Source organism: Lipophrys pholis (genome assembly GCF_963383615.2).
Source record: "Lipophrys pholis genome assembly, chromosome: 22".
Lineage (NCBI taxonomy): Eukaryota > Metazoa > Chordata > Actinopteri > Blenniiformes > Blenniidae > Lipophrys > Lipophrys pholis.
In genome coordinates, this window is record NC_137644.1 from 19,729,252 (window position 1) to 19,745,302 (window position 16,051).

Here is a 16,051-nt window from a genome sequence, read left to right on the forward strand (position 1 = left end):
AGATTTCCACTCCTGCTCGGCTGGAGCGTCGGGCCGTCGGCGGGTTTCGGCTCGCACGAGGGCGATTCGGTTCATTAGCGATAACGCTGCGGTAATTACGTGTGTGACCTTGACGACGCCTTTTTTTTCATTTTTCCAGAGCCGCGGCGCCGTAGTGCAGCCAAACGGTCGATACGAGACTCAACCGGCAGTGGAACACGAAGCACAGCTGCAGCTCACAAACCTTTTTGTTTTGTTTTTACTGTCAAAAGAAGAGCAGCCTTTTAGGATTTGCTCGTTGGAGCAGAATCTTTCAGATGGCGTTAAGCTGTGCACAGAGTTTACATAATCCCCCCTCTTTTCTACAAAAAAGTGTTTATCTTTTGGAATTAAATAAAAAAGGTGATTCTGCTGCCTTATGTGTTCACTTGACATCTCCATATTTAATCTTAAACATCCTCCATATGGGAAACTTTACTTTTTATTGTCTGTGACGAGGCTGCGTACCTGCGTGCGTGCGTGCGTGTGTCTGTGCGTGTGTTCGTTCTGATGGCGTCTTTCATACCACATGAAAGTATTTGTCACTGAATTGATTCGTCAAGGTTGTAAAACTCGGCGCTCGAGGCACCGTCACCTCTTTTTTTTTTTTTTCCTTTTAATATCTTGTTCGATCTCCCAGACCTACACACACACACACACACACACACACACACACACACACACACACACACACACACACGCACTAAATAGAAAAAGACCAAAAAAATCAATAGGATTCTTATTTCTGAAGATGAGTCAATCCCATGAACTGCGGGAGGACGAGGCCCGTTAGGGGTCCTGATAATCCCGACTCCATCCTAATCACAGCATCCTGGTAATTACCAGCTCTCTCTCCGCCCAGGAGACAGCGACGCACAAATCGCTCCATGTTACCATGGCGGCGGTGGCGGCGGCGGCAGCAGCGGCCATCAAAGGGGTGAGCGACTCTTGGGAATCTTCCAGAGTGTCCATCTTGGCTCCGGATCGCTCCCTCACCTTGTTGATATGCAAGAGATGGACGAACCCGCCGTTTCTCCGTCGCTCCTGGAGTTCAGCCTCAAGATGTCCGTGAAGTGATGCACAATAAACCCTGCATCCTCCGGTTCCATCCTACCTTCCATGATACTTACATGCATTTAAATGCATCGTTTTTTGCGACGCAGGTATAACATAGTGGCTGATTATACGGTCGGATTGGAGCCCAGCGGGATCCTGAGCGCAAGACGAAGGGTTGATGAAGAGGATGGGTCTGGATGGCTCTTTTCGTTCAGCCGGAGTTCAACAGCCCTCGTGGCCGTTCGTTCGTTGACACCGAGCCGTCGTTATTCTCCAGGGAGTCGAGGGGAGGCCGCCGCCGCCTCGGCAGACGGCCGCCGCCGCGTCGGCAGACGGCCACAAGGTCGCCTGGGAAGTTGTCGAGATAAAAAAACAATGAATTAAAGAAACTTAATCAAGTTTAGCAATATAATTATTAATGACGTATTCAGGAAGTTGTTGGTCAATTCAAGGACGCACCGATACCACTTCTTTAACGTAGGAGTACTAACGTTTAGAGACTTTCCAACACGAGTACTTATTCAATGCTGTAAAGCCAAATTCATACAAACATCGGAGAGTTTGACTGATCAAATAAATTCACAAAGTGCTGCGACACCGGACCATGAATTAATTCATTAAATCGGGAAATACTTTTCTATACATGTTTTACATCAAATAAATTGGTATTTTAATGAATCTAATGACACATTTATATATTTAATTCCAATTTTAATGACGTCGTGTCGCATTTAAATCATTATTTAATGGTGCATTTATTTATTTATTTATTTAATTTTGGCACTTTTAGTCCTCCATAACAGAAATAGTCAGAGATGATATACAAGCCGACGAATGCATCGAAGCAACATGAGAACAGATTATCTACTGGTAATTTTAGTTTTGGTCGACATAAGAGTGAGGAGGCAAGACGATTATGAAATATGATTATTGAATATTGGAGAAGGAGCAGGCTTATTCTTCCTTCCTACCCTTTTCCAGTTGAGACAAGTGTTGCCACAGTTACCTTGAAAAAATAATCTGATTACTGATTACGAGTTACTCCTTTAAAAAGTAACTTAATTACTTTACTGATTACTTGTTTTTAAAAGTAACTAAGTTAGAATATAAGTAACGTTTTAGTTACTTTCAGCAGCTGTCGAATACACCCCCCACTGTCTCAACACAAAGGAAACCGGTTTTGCTAAAAACTCTGAAAAAAGGGGCGGGGCTTCCTGCCAATATATCTTTTTACTCAGGAAAATTACAAAAGTAGTGTAACATCTCTGCAGTTGTGTTCTTGTTCTGGTTGTGACGAGTCGTGTTTATGAAGAAAAAGTGAGTTCAAAGTGATCTCACTCCTCAATTCTCAACAAAACCGCTGCCTTGTAAAGAAATGTCTTTCCCATTACTGGTGGTTTAGTAAACCTCTTCCTGAGGAGCTCGGAGGTCTGGAGGTTTCATATTCTACGTATTTAGCCCCTAAAGAACATTTAAAGCTTTAAATGTCATGAGTGACGGGAAGTTAAGATGAGCGTTGACCTTTAACCTTTCCTCTGTGGGGCCAAAAACAATAATCTGAGTTTTTTCCATGTAATAGAATATTTTATAATGCCACAATAATCCGACCACGACATGTTCAGTTGGTGCTTCGTATGACCCAATGACCAATCTGTCTCAGTGTTTACATTGAGCATTGTATATATTGCTCATAAAATACAATCAGTCAAAAAAAAGAAAAGACACTCAGGTTTTATTTATTTGGAAATTACTTCAGATAACGTGCATGTATATATTCATTGGCACTGAAAATGGGAGTTTAACTATCAAAATAAAAGCTCTAGGTTATTCACAAACTGACGAAAACATTTTTTACAGCAGCCATTATGTAAAATCCAAGATGGCGGCCATATCATCGTTGGGGTGAATGGAAACCTTGTTTTTCTGATTGCTTAGACCACAAGGTTTTGTTTTGTTTTTTAATCTAAAGTTAGAATCTGTAAACGCTGAACTTTGACAACCTGACTATAACCACAACTCCACCATGTGACGGAACTCTTCCCCATCCTTCTCCACTGAAGACAATTAATTCCAGCAGCAGCAGGTGGAGGCCTTGAGTGCAGGAATGAGGTGTAATTTTAGTTTCTTTCTCTGGGTAAATACCACCGGATCTCAGAATTCTGTTTTGGAAGCCATCGCTGTGAAAATGTCCTCCAGCTATTCATTGCAAAAGATCAGCCTCCTGCATTAACTGTCTCCGTTTGCACCACTTGAACTTTGGGGCTGATTTTCCCAAATGGAGCTGCGGTTTTGAACCTGTAATGGAAAATAAATTCCAGCCGCCACGCAGAGAGCCGGCTTCAGTGGGAAATCGTCCACTGAGATGCTTTTAGGAAAACGTCTGATTGCAGATATTAAAAATGTCTAACCTGATGTTGTTCTTAAACATCTGCAGTGACTTAAAACACGCAATTAACTGTTCTTGATTGTGCCGTCCAGATTGGAGTGACGGTGTAAGACGAGCTCGGTGTGGGGTTCTGAAAGTGTGTGGATTCGCCCTCAGCAGCAGCAGCAGCAGCTCACTGCCGGTAATAACGACCTGGTGCTCTGCTAATGGAAGCAAATACTCTGCAATTACCTTTAAGAGCGACGCCCAACCAGCCGGCAGCATTACCGACTGATGGAGTTTTAGAACGTGAACGTGTGCAGGTGGAGCGGGCGCTTCGACTTTCACATGTAGATGGTGAAGTCTGTTAGTATTTGGCTGCTTGCTCTTATTTCATAACTTCAGTAGAGACACGGAGAGGAAGTGAAGGTCTGCGACCAAAAACCTCAAGTTATTTAGTCATTTTCGCAGTTTTCAAAATACAATCAGTCAAAAAAAAGAAAAGACACTCAGTTTTTATTTATTTGGAAATTACTTCAGATAACGTGCATGTGTGCATTTGCTTTAATCTTCCCATAAAACACAAAGACATAAATATTGGTGAAATAAATAGAATTATTATATATAAAATGATTACAAATCCTGTGAGGTTATCATTTAATGTGAGTTCAGAGCTGAACACGTAACTCTGATTTTCAGTTTATACTTTTCATGTTCTAAACTAAAATCATTTGATGACTTTTATCTCACAGTAAAAGAAAAGATCTTCTTGTGTTTGGGGTCTTTCTGTGTGGAGTTTGCATGTTCTCTCCATGAGTAATCTGCTTTTGTTGCACCCACAAAGCTCCAGAAATATAGAGGTAATACAACAACAAAGAAAATCATATTTTTGGGGGCTTTTGTGAATAAATCAAGTTTCTGACCATGCACATAAATGATTTCAGTGTCTGAGAGACCGTGATGATAATCAATGGGCTGGATGGGTAGATGATAATAAATAAAGAGCTTGAAATTCAGCTCTGCGTGTTTCTCAGGTTTTACTGCCCACAACATTACTTGTGTTGTATCTGCGTCCACACAGCTCAGCACTTTAGTGTGAAACCCCCCTTCAGTGTGTCCATGTGAGACGTGTGGGTTTAATAATGCATGCAGCACCTTCCCAGACCCCCGTGACATTAGAAAAAGAAATAAATAAAACCGGCTTGGCATCCCAGCCCACGTTCTCACTGCGAATACAAACGACCACCAGCACTTTTATCTTTTCACTGTAGTAGTATGAAGGTGTTTTACTCTGAAAACATCGTGACGCTGTAATAAACGTCAAAACAGATTTTCATTCAGAATAGAATAAAAACTGACATTAAATTTAGACATTTGAAAGAAATTATTGGCTAATTGTGAATCTCATGCTGGAAACACAAGTCAAAAAAAGTATACCGGACTAGTTTAATTTATAATTTTCTTGATGGGCCAAATCTTTTCTGCCGTGGGAGGAAGCGGTGTGGACTGCAGGGTTATTTTGATAGGAAAGATTCAAATATGCTCAAGTTCTGATAATAATATAATATTAATATCTAGTCAGACAGATACTGTATACCGACTCAGGCCCCGTTTACACAAGCAAAACACATCGTTTTGAAAAGAGTTTCACATTCACAAGGCAATTCAATCAAATCAAGATATAAAAAAATGGTATGGTCAAAATACCAGAAGGAGGAAATGGGTACTTGATTACTAATGGGTGTTACAAAGTGATGTATACTTTAAAGGTCAGATCTAGCTAATGATGAAGTCTATTGTTGTTGTTACTATTATACTATTGCAGTTGTTATTATTGTTATTGGTATCATTATTATTATCATTATGGTTGTTATTATTGTAAGAGGATATAACATGTATTTCAGTTAACAAGAACTAACTAAGTGATTATATTGTATTGGTAATATCTTACATTATATAATAGACTATATGTCTTGGATGTTTTTGTTGTTGTTGTTTTATTTTTCTGTTTTATTTTAACAGTGTTATTGTAGCAGCCACATTATCATTATTATTTAAGTTTATGAACAGGGGTGGGAGTTAATAAGCTTGTCTTCTTCCCACTCCTTTTCGAGCTAGAGTGTTGATTATTATTTTTTCTTTTATTGTATTTTTTTCTGGCTTTTATGCCTGTGTTGTGTGTTGTGTAGCTCGAAATAAATTTGGAAATGAATGAAACTGAAAACAATGTAGTTCTCATGTTGGGCCACTAGTGGGTGATGTTGGTTGAGAATGATCCGCTTTCAACGTTCTGACACTGTTAGAACACGGACATTCTGGAGAAGGGACGACCAAGTTGGATCGTTATTACGGTGACTGTCAAAATAAAAGTACCATGTCCAGCAGAATATGAGCATTATCATACATTTACATCCTGAATGTACGGTGGCCTGGAAGTGCAAAACAGTAAAACTAAAGCACTAAACACTTCAATAGCCAATACTACTGTACTTCTAAACATGGGCGCCAACAGAGATTCGACTACTGAGTTTATCTGTCATTATTTTTGATGCCAGATTGTGAATACGAAGTGATAAAGTAATACTTCTTCCTCCCACCTTTTCCAACATGTAACGCACGTATTTTCATATTGGAGTGTCTGTCAAGTAATCTGGAGATTACTCATTTTGAATGAGTGGTTTTTTTTTTGTTTATGTTGCTTCTGTTTGTTTCTCTTGGGGGTTTTTTTTTGCACATTTTTGTAAATAAAAAAATAAATACTTGATATCCTGTCGACTTACCACAGTATAACAATTAGTATGCGCACTTGAAGACACGTTTTAAAGAAATGGGCTTATTCTGAAGGCAAAAGTCAAAGTTTTCATGTTGCCTCACTTTTGCAAACACAACAATTCCTTTCTACAAAAAACATAAATAAATTCACCTTCTGACTTCACTCAGCTGCAGCTGTTAATTTTAGTTTGTTTTGGGTGACCCATTTTTCCATCACAGTCTCTTGTTGTTCTCACAGGATCCTTCAGAACAGCGTTTAATACGACTACACTCACTCAGAGCGCACGCCGTGGTGTTTTTCTACTTTAGTGTTGTGGAATTGTGTGAAATGATCTGACAGCTGCTTCTTGGGAATGATGTTTATGAAGTAGAGGAGGGCAGAGTGTGAACTTTAACCACTTAAAAAAAAAAGAAAGTGTTTTCACACTTGTCAGGTTTGGTCCAATTAAAAACCGACCCTGCAGGATTGTGGTGATCTATTTGTGGAAGTATGAACGCCGACATGTGACCGCTGGTGTCCATCATACAACGTCAGCAATTAACTGTAAAGTCACACTTAGTCTGAACAATTAGCTTCCAGAGTGGACGGAGATGGAGCCACTGGCCTCTTCACTGTGCTTTCAGATTGGGTGTTTTATTGCCGTCGATTCATCACGAATAACGTGATATCATCTGCAAACAGGCACATTTAAATGAGGGCCCAAACCTGTTGATGTGTTGGTTAAGGAGGTTATCAAACGTTTTACAGGAAATTAATCTGAATTTGGAAACAAAGAAAAGCACCTGAGAACGGGGTTCTGCAATCTTTATAACCAAAACGGCTGCTTTTTTTGTAATTTTTCAACAAATTAAATTTTCTGGAGCTGCAAAAAACCTGTTAGACATCAAATGAAGAAAAAACTTAACATAATGCAGCCATGACATTTAATAGTTACAGTTTAGATGTACGTTAGATGAACAAGCAGGAAGCAGCAAACCAGCAGGTGAAGCAACGTTTGGATCCTGGCTTAGCTCAGCCCGGTCTCCCTTGGTAAGAGGTTTTTAATCTCTATGGGACCAAGCTGGTTAAATAAAGGTTTATAAATAAACAAGCCCAGCAACACTGGCTTTCTTTTATTTAGTGCCAGTATATATCATAGCATATAGATGAGTACATAAAGATATGATGCGATATAATAATCCATTCTGAGTACAATCACGTCTGTTTAAACGACCCAATTGATAATGAAGCTGTGAAATCTAAGATTTAACCCGAGTGAAAAAGTTGTTGCTCTGAAAGTATGAACACGACATATTGAGCACTAATAAAGTTACCATTGATGCCACAACAGCCTGTAGGATTAATTTTGATGAATTTATTTACAGGTTTGGAGTACTACATGAGGAAGAGGTGAGTCAAGCTGAGTCGCTGACTCGAGCACTGAACGCCTCATATGAGCTTTCTGATCCGGCAGCAGCTATTAGCACTAGCGGCGTGGCTACTAGTGCTAGTAGCAGCTATTAGCAGCTATTAGCAGTAGCAGCACGCCTGCTTTTCCCACACGGCGACTAAAGTGAGTAAGGTGATATATTTCGACGAGCAGCAGCACATTTCTGTTTTCCTCTGCAGCTGGACGGCTGGAGCAATAATGACTCAGTGAACCAGTGAATGAAAATGATGAGTCACCTTCCAGTAAAGTGACTCGCGGGTTTTGAACGATTCGTTCAAACTCGCACATCAGCTCTAACTTTCACTTCTATTTTGACAGATAAACCGAAGCAGACACGAGCTGAGCAGGTGAGAAACTCTTTCTCTTCTCAAACACGGTGGATTAGTAAAAGATTACTTATTCCAGATTGCGCTGCAGTATTGTGAGATGTTGCGCATACATTCAATTACTCCTTCATAATCCTGAAATCACCTTGTACTTGTGTAAGGGAGTAACTATAAGACACTTTCAGTTTCTCCTTTACACTCACCAGAGCAGCAGATTACCCTGAGAAGTATCATGAGTGTGTTGTTATAACCTGAGAATCGAGATTTTAATCTGAAGCAGAAGCAGGATATATTCACAGGTTCACTGAGTCATTCTTGCTCCGACTGGAATCAGCCAGTCGGTTTAAAGTCCAAGAGTCCAGAACAGAACCAGGCAGAACATGCATGAAAGCTAACGGAACGTATGGGAAGAAATTAGGTTTTGAGAATATGTAGGTTATCTATTTCATATGCATTACATTTCTGTGACATAGAAATGATTATTTCTGTTCTGGTTCATTTGCAAAATCAGCAACAACATGTGATTTTATTTCCACCAACTTGTTCTCACGCTGGCTTGGCGGTTTTTTGTTTGGCAGCGTGAATTCATTGTTTGAAACCTTTTGTTGTTATGTTTTAACCTGTTGGAGATTGTTTTGATATCATACAGACTTGGTCTGAGATGTATATCTGATTCAAAGGTTATTTATGCATCAAGAAACCAGTTCAACTTGTTTGGTTTTGATTTTATACAGGAGGAACCAAGGTTTGAACCGTGATCATCAGCTAGCATTGGTATCCATGTACAGTTTAACATATTTTTTTGTTTTACACCCCTCCATCTTTTTATTATTTAATAAGACTTTATTATTATTTTGTTATTACTATATTAATATTATTATTAGGTGACATTTGACCTAGTGGCAAGCTGTGTGCTATTTTCTTCAAAACAAAGAACAAAATGGGAATAAATAAATATATAACATGATTCAGAGGGACTCAACTGATAAAGTTATATGCCTTACAAGACCGAAAACAATGTGGGCATAAATGGGTTAATGTTAAACAGGAGACATTGAAATGTTTCTCTGACTTCAGACTCTCTTCCTTCAGATTAGGACGTCGTGACCTCCATCATGGGCCTCGCTGACGACCTTCTGGAGAAGTTTTTAATGGGCCTCACACAGTGGGAGGAAAGTGCAGAGAAGATGGAGGACATGGCCAAAGACCTGGAGTCCATCAAGAAGAAGTGTAATGCCGGGGATTGTGCGGGGAACTCGTTTTCGGTGGTCGGATCTGGGTGCTTGTTCTTAGCCAGTGTTTACACCTTGGTGTTTGGAAAAGTAGCCTCTGATATCGTAAAGATCTCAGGAAGAGTATGCACCACAGTGGGGACGGCCATTTCCCAGGGAACTGCAGCCATCGAGAACGTTCTGTCCAGTGGCAGAATGAAAGCGTTGGAGCAGCTCGAGAAGGAGATCAAGAAAACAGAACAAGGCATCCAGCATCTGTGTCAAAGGCTGGAAGATGAGATCCGGAGCGAGAACCCGTCGGGTAACCAGGAACGACTCTTCATGGCCTGTATGGTGGAGGCCGTGGCCGCACGCAACGGTATAGGGGACAATTTCAGGTTCAGCAAATTAATGCACAGCCTGTCCCAGAAAATCAAACCGGAAGCCGTCGGAGGGTTGAAGGCCAAACTCGACCTGACCAGAAACGTGGCAGCCCTCGCTGAGCTTCCAAATTTATTCGGTTTTAAGGGCAGTGAGAAGAAAAGCAGCAGCTCGTCCTCACCTGGATTTCGAACAAAACTCACCAGAGGCATCAAGGTGAGACCCAAACCCTGAACTTTTAACGGTTCCTGGTCTTTACAGGGTTCTGTTCAGGCTGAGAAAGACCAGGACCCAGACTTAGAAGAGACCAGATCAGAACAGGCCAAACATGACCAGCCTCGGATTGACTAAACCAGACTGAATTAGGATGAATGAGACTAATGTGGTCTAGTCTAGGACAGACCAGACCAGACCAGACCAGACCAGGTTAAACTGGACAAGACAGGACAAGATGAGAAACAACTCCTGGTAGACTAGACTAGACCAGACAATACTGTCCAGTCACTGTGTGCTGTGAGGTCGCCCCCTGCAGGTAAAATGTTTACTAAACATACAAGATTTAATAAAGGAGCAAATACTTAATATGTTTAGTATTTTAGTTTCTAACCTCTGTGACCCCCCACAGGGGGTCCTGCACCCTGGTGCCACCCACTTCTGTCTGATTTACTGAAACATTTCAGGGACGTTAAATGCAGGACATGTGAGGCGGAAGGTTACTTTAGCTGATGACCTGGGCAGTTTGCCATGTCCGTTCCAAATTCAACTACAATTCTTACTCTGATTTTCTTTGACTTGAAATTCTCATTTCAAGAGTTTAAGAGCAGGTCATGTTAGCCATTCCACAAACTGTCAGTGTTCCCCATGTGTCTGTCTCATACTCACGAGTTTTCATTCATCCTCAGGTTGTGTGCTATGGCGTGACACTAGCTATTGACCTTTGTAACGCCATCAACAGCTGGAAGAAAATGATCAAGGGTGACCATACGACTGAGGCCAGCCAATCACTGAGAGACACGGCCGAATACATCCGGTACACGACCCAAACTTTGAGACACCAGCTGGACAAAACCAAGTATGTTTTCCATGAAATATGTTGAAAATGTAGCCGATGTCAGCAGCTTCTTTAACATTTGTTAGAACAGAGAGGCGTACCGGCTGGTTTCAAGCGTTCAGTGTCGGAACATTCCGGCACTTCAACTGAGTGCAGGGGCGGATACCTTTATCAGCAGCTACACGTTCTCCTGATGAGACGCAAGCAGAGTTCGTCCTTCAGCATCCATCCATCCATCCATCCATCCATCCATCCATCCATCCATCCATCCATCCATCCATCCATCCATCCATCCATCCATCCATCCATCCATACCACTAATCCTGTGCCGGGTCACTGGAGCCAAAGCTACTAGTCTTCCTGGAGCTTCGGTCACAGATATTTGTCAAACATGCTCATAGACTTTGCAGAGTAACACATCAGATCATGGTTTTAACCAGGCCTGTACCCAGCTTCAGATGTAACAGATGTCCTCCAGTTTGGGGGGTGTGTTGGTCTTGGTTGACTCTCTGGATCCGTCCATGTTAGGAGAACCCATCAGTACCAACATTTCCTCTCATGTAACTCCTTCAGAAAGCCTCATCCGGAGCTCTCTTGCCCAGTGGATGATCTGTTAGGTCTTGGTCCTTCATCTCTTCACCAAACCAATGCTGGCTCCACAACAGACCTGATTTTACCCTCTTCAGCTCTTCCAGTTTCTTGTTTACTCGTCAGTCTTCGTTCTCACGTCCGTTTCAATTTCTTTTCTCTTTCCACAGTTTCCTTGTTGCCTTCATTGTGGAGTTTTTAGGTTGTGTTGGTGTGGGCCTGATGTTTGCTGACGTAGCATCAGTCCTACGTTCTGATTTCTCACCTTCAGAATTTTTAAAAAGAAAATACTTTGGGAGTTTAAAGCATGAGGGTTCACAATATTTTATATTCAGTAGATGATAAAAGGAACTCAATCAAACAGTTTCATGGTCTTCCAGTCAGGTGACGTCCTGCTCACCACCTCTTCTCTGGTTCTGTTGACAGGATAATGTTGGAAGAGATGGTCGGACTTCAGCAAGAAGAATGGAAGAAAATGTTGTAAGAGATGGTCACAGACATCAGCAAGAAGAATGGAAGAAAATGTTGGAAGAGTTGGTCAGCGTCGCTATATTAACAATAATAGCTTTGATTTCTATGGCGTTTTATTCGAGGTGACTCAAAGCACAAGCAGAAACCATTCTTCATTCACACCAGTCACAGCGGTGGTGGTGGCGGCGGCGGCGGTGGCGGCGGCGGTGGTGGTGACACAGCTGCCCTGGGGCTGCTGACAGAGGCGAGGCTGCCACTGGCTCGGATTCATCCACTTTTCTCAAAGTATTGTAATCAAGCAGTATTTTGATATACTTCAGCTTTCATCAGTAGTTTTTCAAATGTGTAATTCATGTACAATTTTCAATCTAGTTATTAGTGTCGGGTTTGATTTTTTTTGGTCTTTCAACAGACAAACAAACGAAGGACTCTGCAAGAAGGGAATGAAAATAATGAGGGGAGTGACAGAAGTATGGACTTCACGTTAGTTCATTCGAAGCTCAAATGTGTTTCTGATTATTTAGACCAGGGGTGTCAAACTCATTTTGGTCTTGGGGCCGTATACAACTTAATCGGATCTCAAGGGGGCCGGACCAGTAAACTCATTCCAAAATTACATAGAACTAACAATAAGTCCACTTTTTTTCTTTGTATTAGTGCAAAGAAGAAGAAGTAAATTATAAAAATCTTTATATGAAATGAATTACCCCTTTTACTAAATATATACACACTTAATATAAACACTTTTACTCACTTTAACATTTATTCAAGTGCATTATGCATAAAAACTGATCAGTGATTGTTCAATGTTGCAAAACATTTATTCACAGTTTTGTGGAACATAAACCCACTGTCCTGCATGTTAAAATACATCAAACACATTTAGTGCAATGCTGAAAGCAGCATTCCATACCATTTAGTCTTGCTCAGTATTTGCCCCTGAAACTTGGCATCTTTTAGCCTGCACAAGTGCATCAATATCAGGCATCATGTCCTGAGAAGCAGCCAGTTTCAGAATCTCATTTATGTGCTTATGTGTGAGCTTTGTTTTATTAATGTTCATTACTGAGAAGACCTGCTCACAAAAGTAGGTAGTCCCAAACATGGACAACATTTTTGCAGCCAGTGCCGTCAATTTAGGATAGCCTGGTAGGAGATACTTGTAAAATGTGTCCAAGCCCACAGAAGCAAATTTGTCCTTCAATTCTACATCACACTGCAAATCAATGATTTAAAGTTGCATGTCAACGGACCAATCAGAAGCTCTGACTGTGAATGGTGAGCGAAAAACTGCAAATTCTGTCTCAAGTTCGCTAAAGACCTGAAATCGCTTCTCAAACTCCCTCAGCAACCCTGAAATCTTGTCTTTGTACTGTGTCACGTCAGGATTAACGCTCACACATCTCTGAGACAGGGGACATGAGCAGGGTCACCGCCTGCCATCTGCGTCTCCCATAACGTGAGCTTTAACTTGAATGCACGGATGCTGTCATAATACTGTGGTACAATTTTTTTGCGTCCTTGCAACATTTTGTTCAGATTATTCAAGTGCTCTGTAATATCAACCATAAATGCAAGGTCCTGCAGCCAAAGTGGGCTCTGTAATTCCTGAACAGGTTTTCCTTTTTTCTCCATGAATTGTCCGATTTCCCCACGTAGATCAAAGAAGCGCTTCAGCACCTCTGCTTCACCCTCTTCCTTCAGTGTGGTATTCAGACCATGGGGAATGTTACAGTCACTGAGAAAGCTGTCAAACTGACGATGATTGAGACCTCTGGCTCGGATGAAATTAACAGTTCGGACAACCACCTCCATGACGTGATCCATTTTTAGCGACTTGCAACATAATGCCTCCTGATGCAAAATGCAATGAAAAGTCCAAAAATCACCTCCTCCATTTGCAGCTTGTACTTTCTCTCTGAACTTTGTCACAACACCTGCCTTTTTCCCGAACATTGACGGCGCATCAGTAGCCAGGCTTACGGCGTGGGACCAGTCCGCCCCGACTGTCCAGCGCTCCAACAACGGAGCGCAAAATGTCCTCAGCTGTTGTGGTGTCGGTCATAGGCACCAACTCGACAAACTCTTCTGTGACAGTCAAAGTCTCGTCAACTCCATGAATGAATATGGCCAGTTGAGCGACGTCCGTAATATCAGTACTCTCATCAATTGCAATAGAAAATGCCAGAAATGACTCCCCTTTGCGTTTCAGTTGGCGGTCCAAATCTGCCGATAGTTCCGAAATCCTGTCTGCCACGGTATTTCTCCTCAAGCTAATATTGGCAAAAACTTGTCGCTTCTCAGGACACACAATTCCGGCAGCCTTCAGCATACAGTTTTTGACGAACTCCCTGTCACAGTACGGCTTTGACGCTAATGCTATATGGCTAGCAATTACGTAGCTGGCTTTCACCGCAGCATCACTGACCTCTCGGCTCCGGGTGAAAACAGATTGCTGTTTCCTCAGACCCACCAGCATTTCATTTACCTTCAGTTTTCTCACTTCTCCGTGCAAGCTGTTGTATTTTTCACCATGCTGAGATTCATAGTGGCGCCGAATATTGTATTCCTTAAGCACCGAAACTTGCTGCATGCACACCAGGCACACGGGTTTACCATTCACCTCCGTGAACAGATAGGAAGACGTCCATTTTTCTTGAAAAATCCGACACTCTGTGTCCACTTTTCTCTTTTTTGACAAAGACATTTCACTGAAGAGGGCGCCAGAGTCAACAGAAAAAGCAGGTAAAGCGCGCAGTGCGCCCTATGGTGCGGCGCGCCCTATGTGCGTGTGTTGTTGTTGTAAAGCGGACGTAGTAGAGAACACCATGAGAACGTTAAAGGGGGAAGTGTGGGCGTGGATTGTATATAAATGAACGGGTATGTGCGTTATGCAGAACATCGTTGTTTTAACAACCCTGAAAATGGCGAAGAGACACGCTTATGAAGCAGTTTAACTTTAAACTGAAGGCCATCAGCGGAGGAACAAGGAAATCGAGCAGCCGCGAGAGAACTTGGTTCGCAAGTGGAGGAAGCTGGAAAACGAGCTCCGACAGGTGAAGAAGACGCAGCTGAGTTTCCGCGGACATAAGGCGAGGTGGCCCGAGTTGGAGGAAAGACTCGAGCAGTGGATCATCGCACAAAGAACGAGTGGGAGAAGCGTTTCGACGGTCACCATTCGACTAAAAGCAGTAACGTGAGCAGAAGAAATGAAAATTGAACATTTCCGGTGGACATCGGTGTGAACCGGCCGTTCAAAGTAAGGCTGCGAGCGGCGTGGGAGCGATGGATGACCGATGGAGACCACAGTTTCACTAAGAGTGGAAGGCAGCGCCGGGCGAGTTACGCCACAATTTGCAAAAGCCGGCATCATTTCCAAGGAGCCGCACGGCACGGAAAGTGACTCCGACAGTGAAGAAAATGAACCTGGTATGTTTGTTAGTACTTTGTAATCAATACTTAAATAAAGCACAACCAAACTCAGTTTTGCTCCCGCTCTATTTTTAAATACGCACACTTGTGTGTGTGTGTTGTTGTAATGCGGACACCATGAGAACGTTAAAGGGGGAAGTGTGGGCATGGAACCCGCGCCCTATGAGCAGGTGCGCCTTATGTGTGTGTTAAATGCAGTAATGGCACACATAACTGAGACTGCGCCTTTTAGTACGGTGTGCCTTTTGGTCGTGAAAATACGGTTATTCATTTTTATTTATTTTTTTTTTTTTTTCTTAAAAAAAAAATTTTTTTCTTTAATAATGCATATTTATCCCGCGGGCCGGACTGAACCCACTGGGCCGTACGTTTGACACCCCTGATTTAGACCTTCATTTGCCTGTATGGGGCACGGGGGTGTTTTGTTCATCTGAAAACTGTATACAAGATGTAAGTAGTTGATGGGAGGATGTGTGTAATCAATAATAATAATTAAAATGATAAATAAATCTTTGAAAAGGACATAAAAGATATGGTGGTCTCCCTTTTAGGTGGCAAATTCAATTCCTTACCGTTTTCTTATCAGAAGGCAAGGGTGCCGACGACACCAAACCTTTTATTCTGACAGTGTAAAAAGAACCAGGAGGAACCAAAGTAAGGATTCTAAACTCTGGTTTTAATAAGCCTCACATTTTAATTGCTGACCCCCTGGCATTGGATTTTAAATAACCTGCTCAGTTCTTAGTGTTGCTTTTACACTTTTTGACAAACAGGATCCAGGTTGGTGTTGGTGAACGGACACTTGTCCAGCACCAGGATTTTAAACCCAGATTTACTCTGGACACAGACGGCAGCAGAACGTCACAGGAAAACGGTTGTATTGTAAGAATTTCCAATTGTACGGATGGTTAATTGTCCTATTGTCTTAATACCCTTTGCATTTAAACTTT

At 41.9% G+C, this 16,051-nt stretch overlaps 1 protein-coding gene across 2 annotated transcripts; it reads left to right on the top strand.

Moving 5' to 3' along the window:
* The first annotated feature begins 7,943 nt into the window (after window positions 1–7,943).
* Window positions 7,944–13,280, top strand: LOC308126996 (uncharacterized protein). Of its 2 annotated transcripts, none has more exons than XM_080491725.1 (5): window positions 7,944–7,988; window positions 9,060–9,775; window positions 10,462–10,631; window positions 11,625–11,678; window positions 11,792–13,280. In XM_080491725.1, exons 2-5 carry the CDS (start codon window positions 9,083–9,085, stop codon window positions 11,793–11,795), a joined length of 921 nt encoding a protein of 306 aa, XP_080347851.1. In that variant the 5' UTR covers window positions 7,944–7,988; window positions 9,060–9,082; the 3' UTR covers window positions 11,796–13,280. The 2 variants fall into 2 exon arrangements, with proteins under 2 accessions (XP_080347851.1, XP_080347852.1); XM_080491726.1 differs by having other exon boundaries at window positions 11,625–11,675; window positions 11,792–13,272.
* Window positions 13,281–16,051: the final 2,771 nt, after the last annotated feature.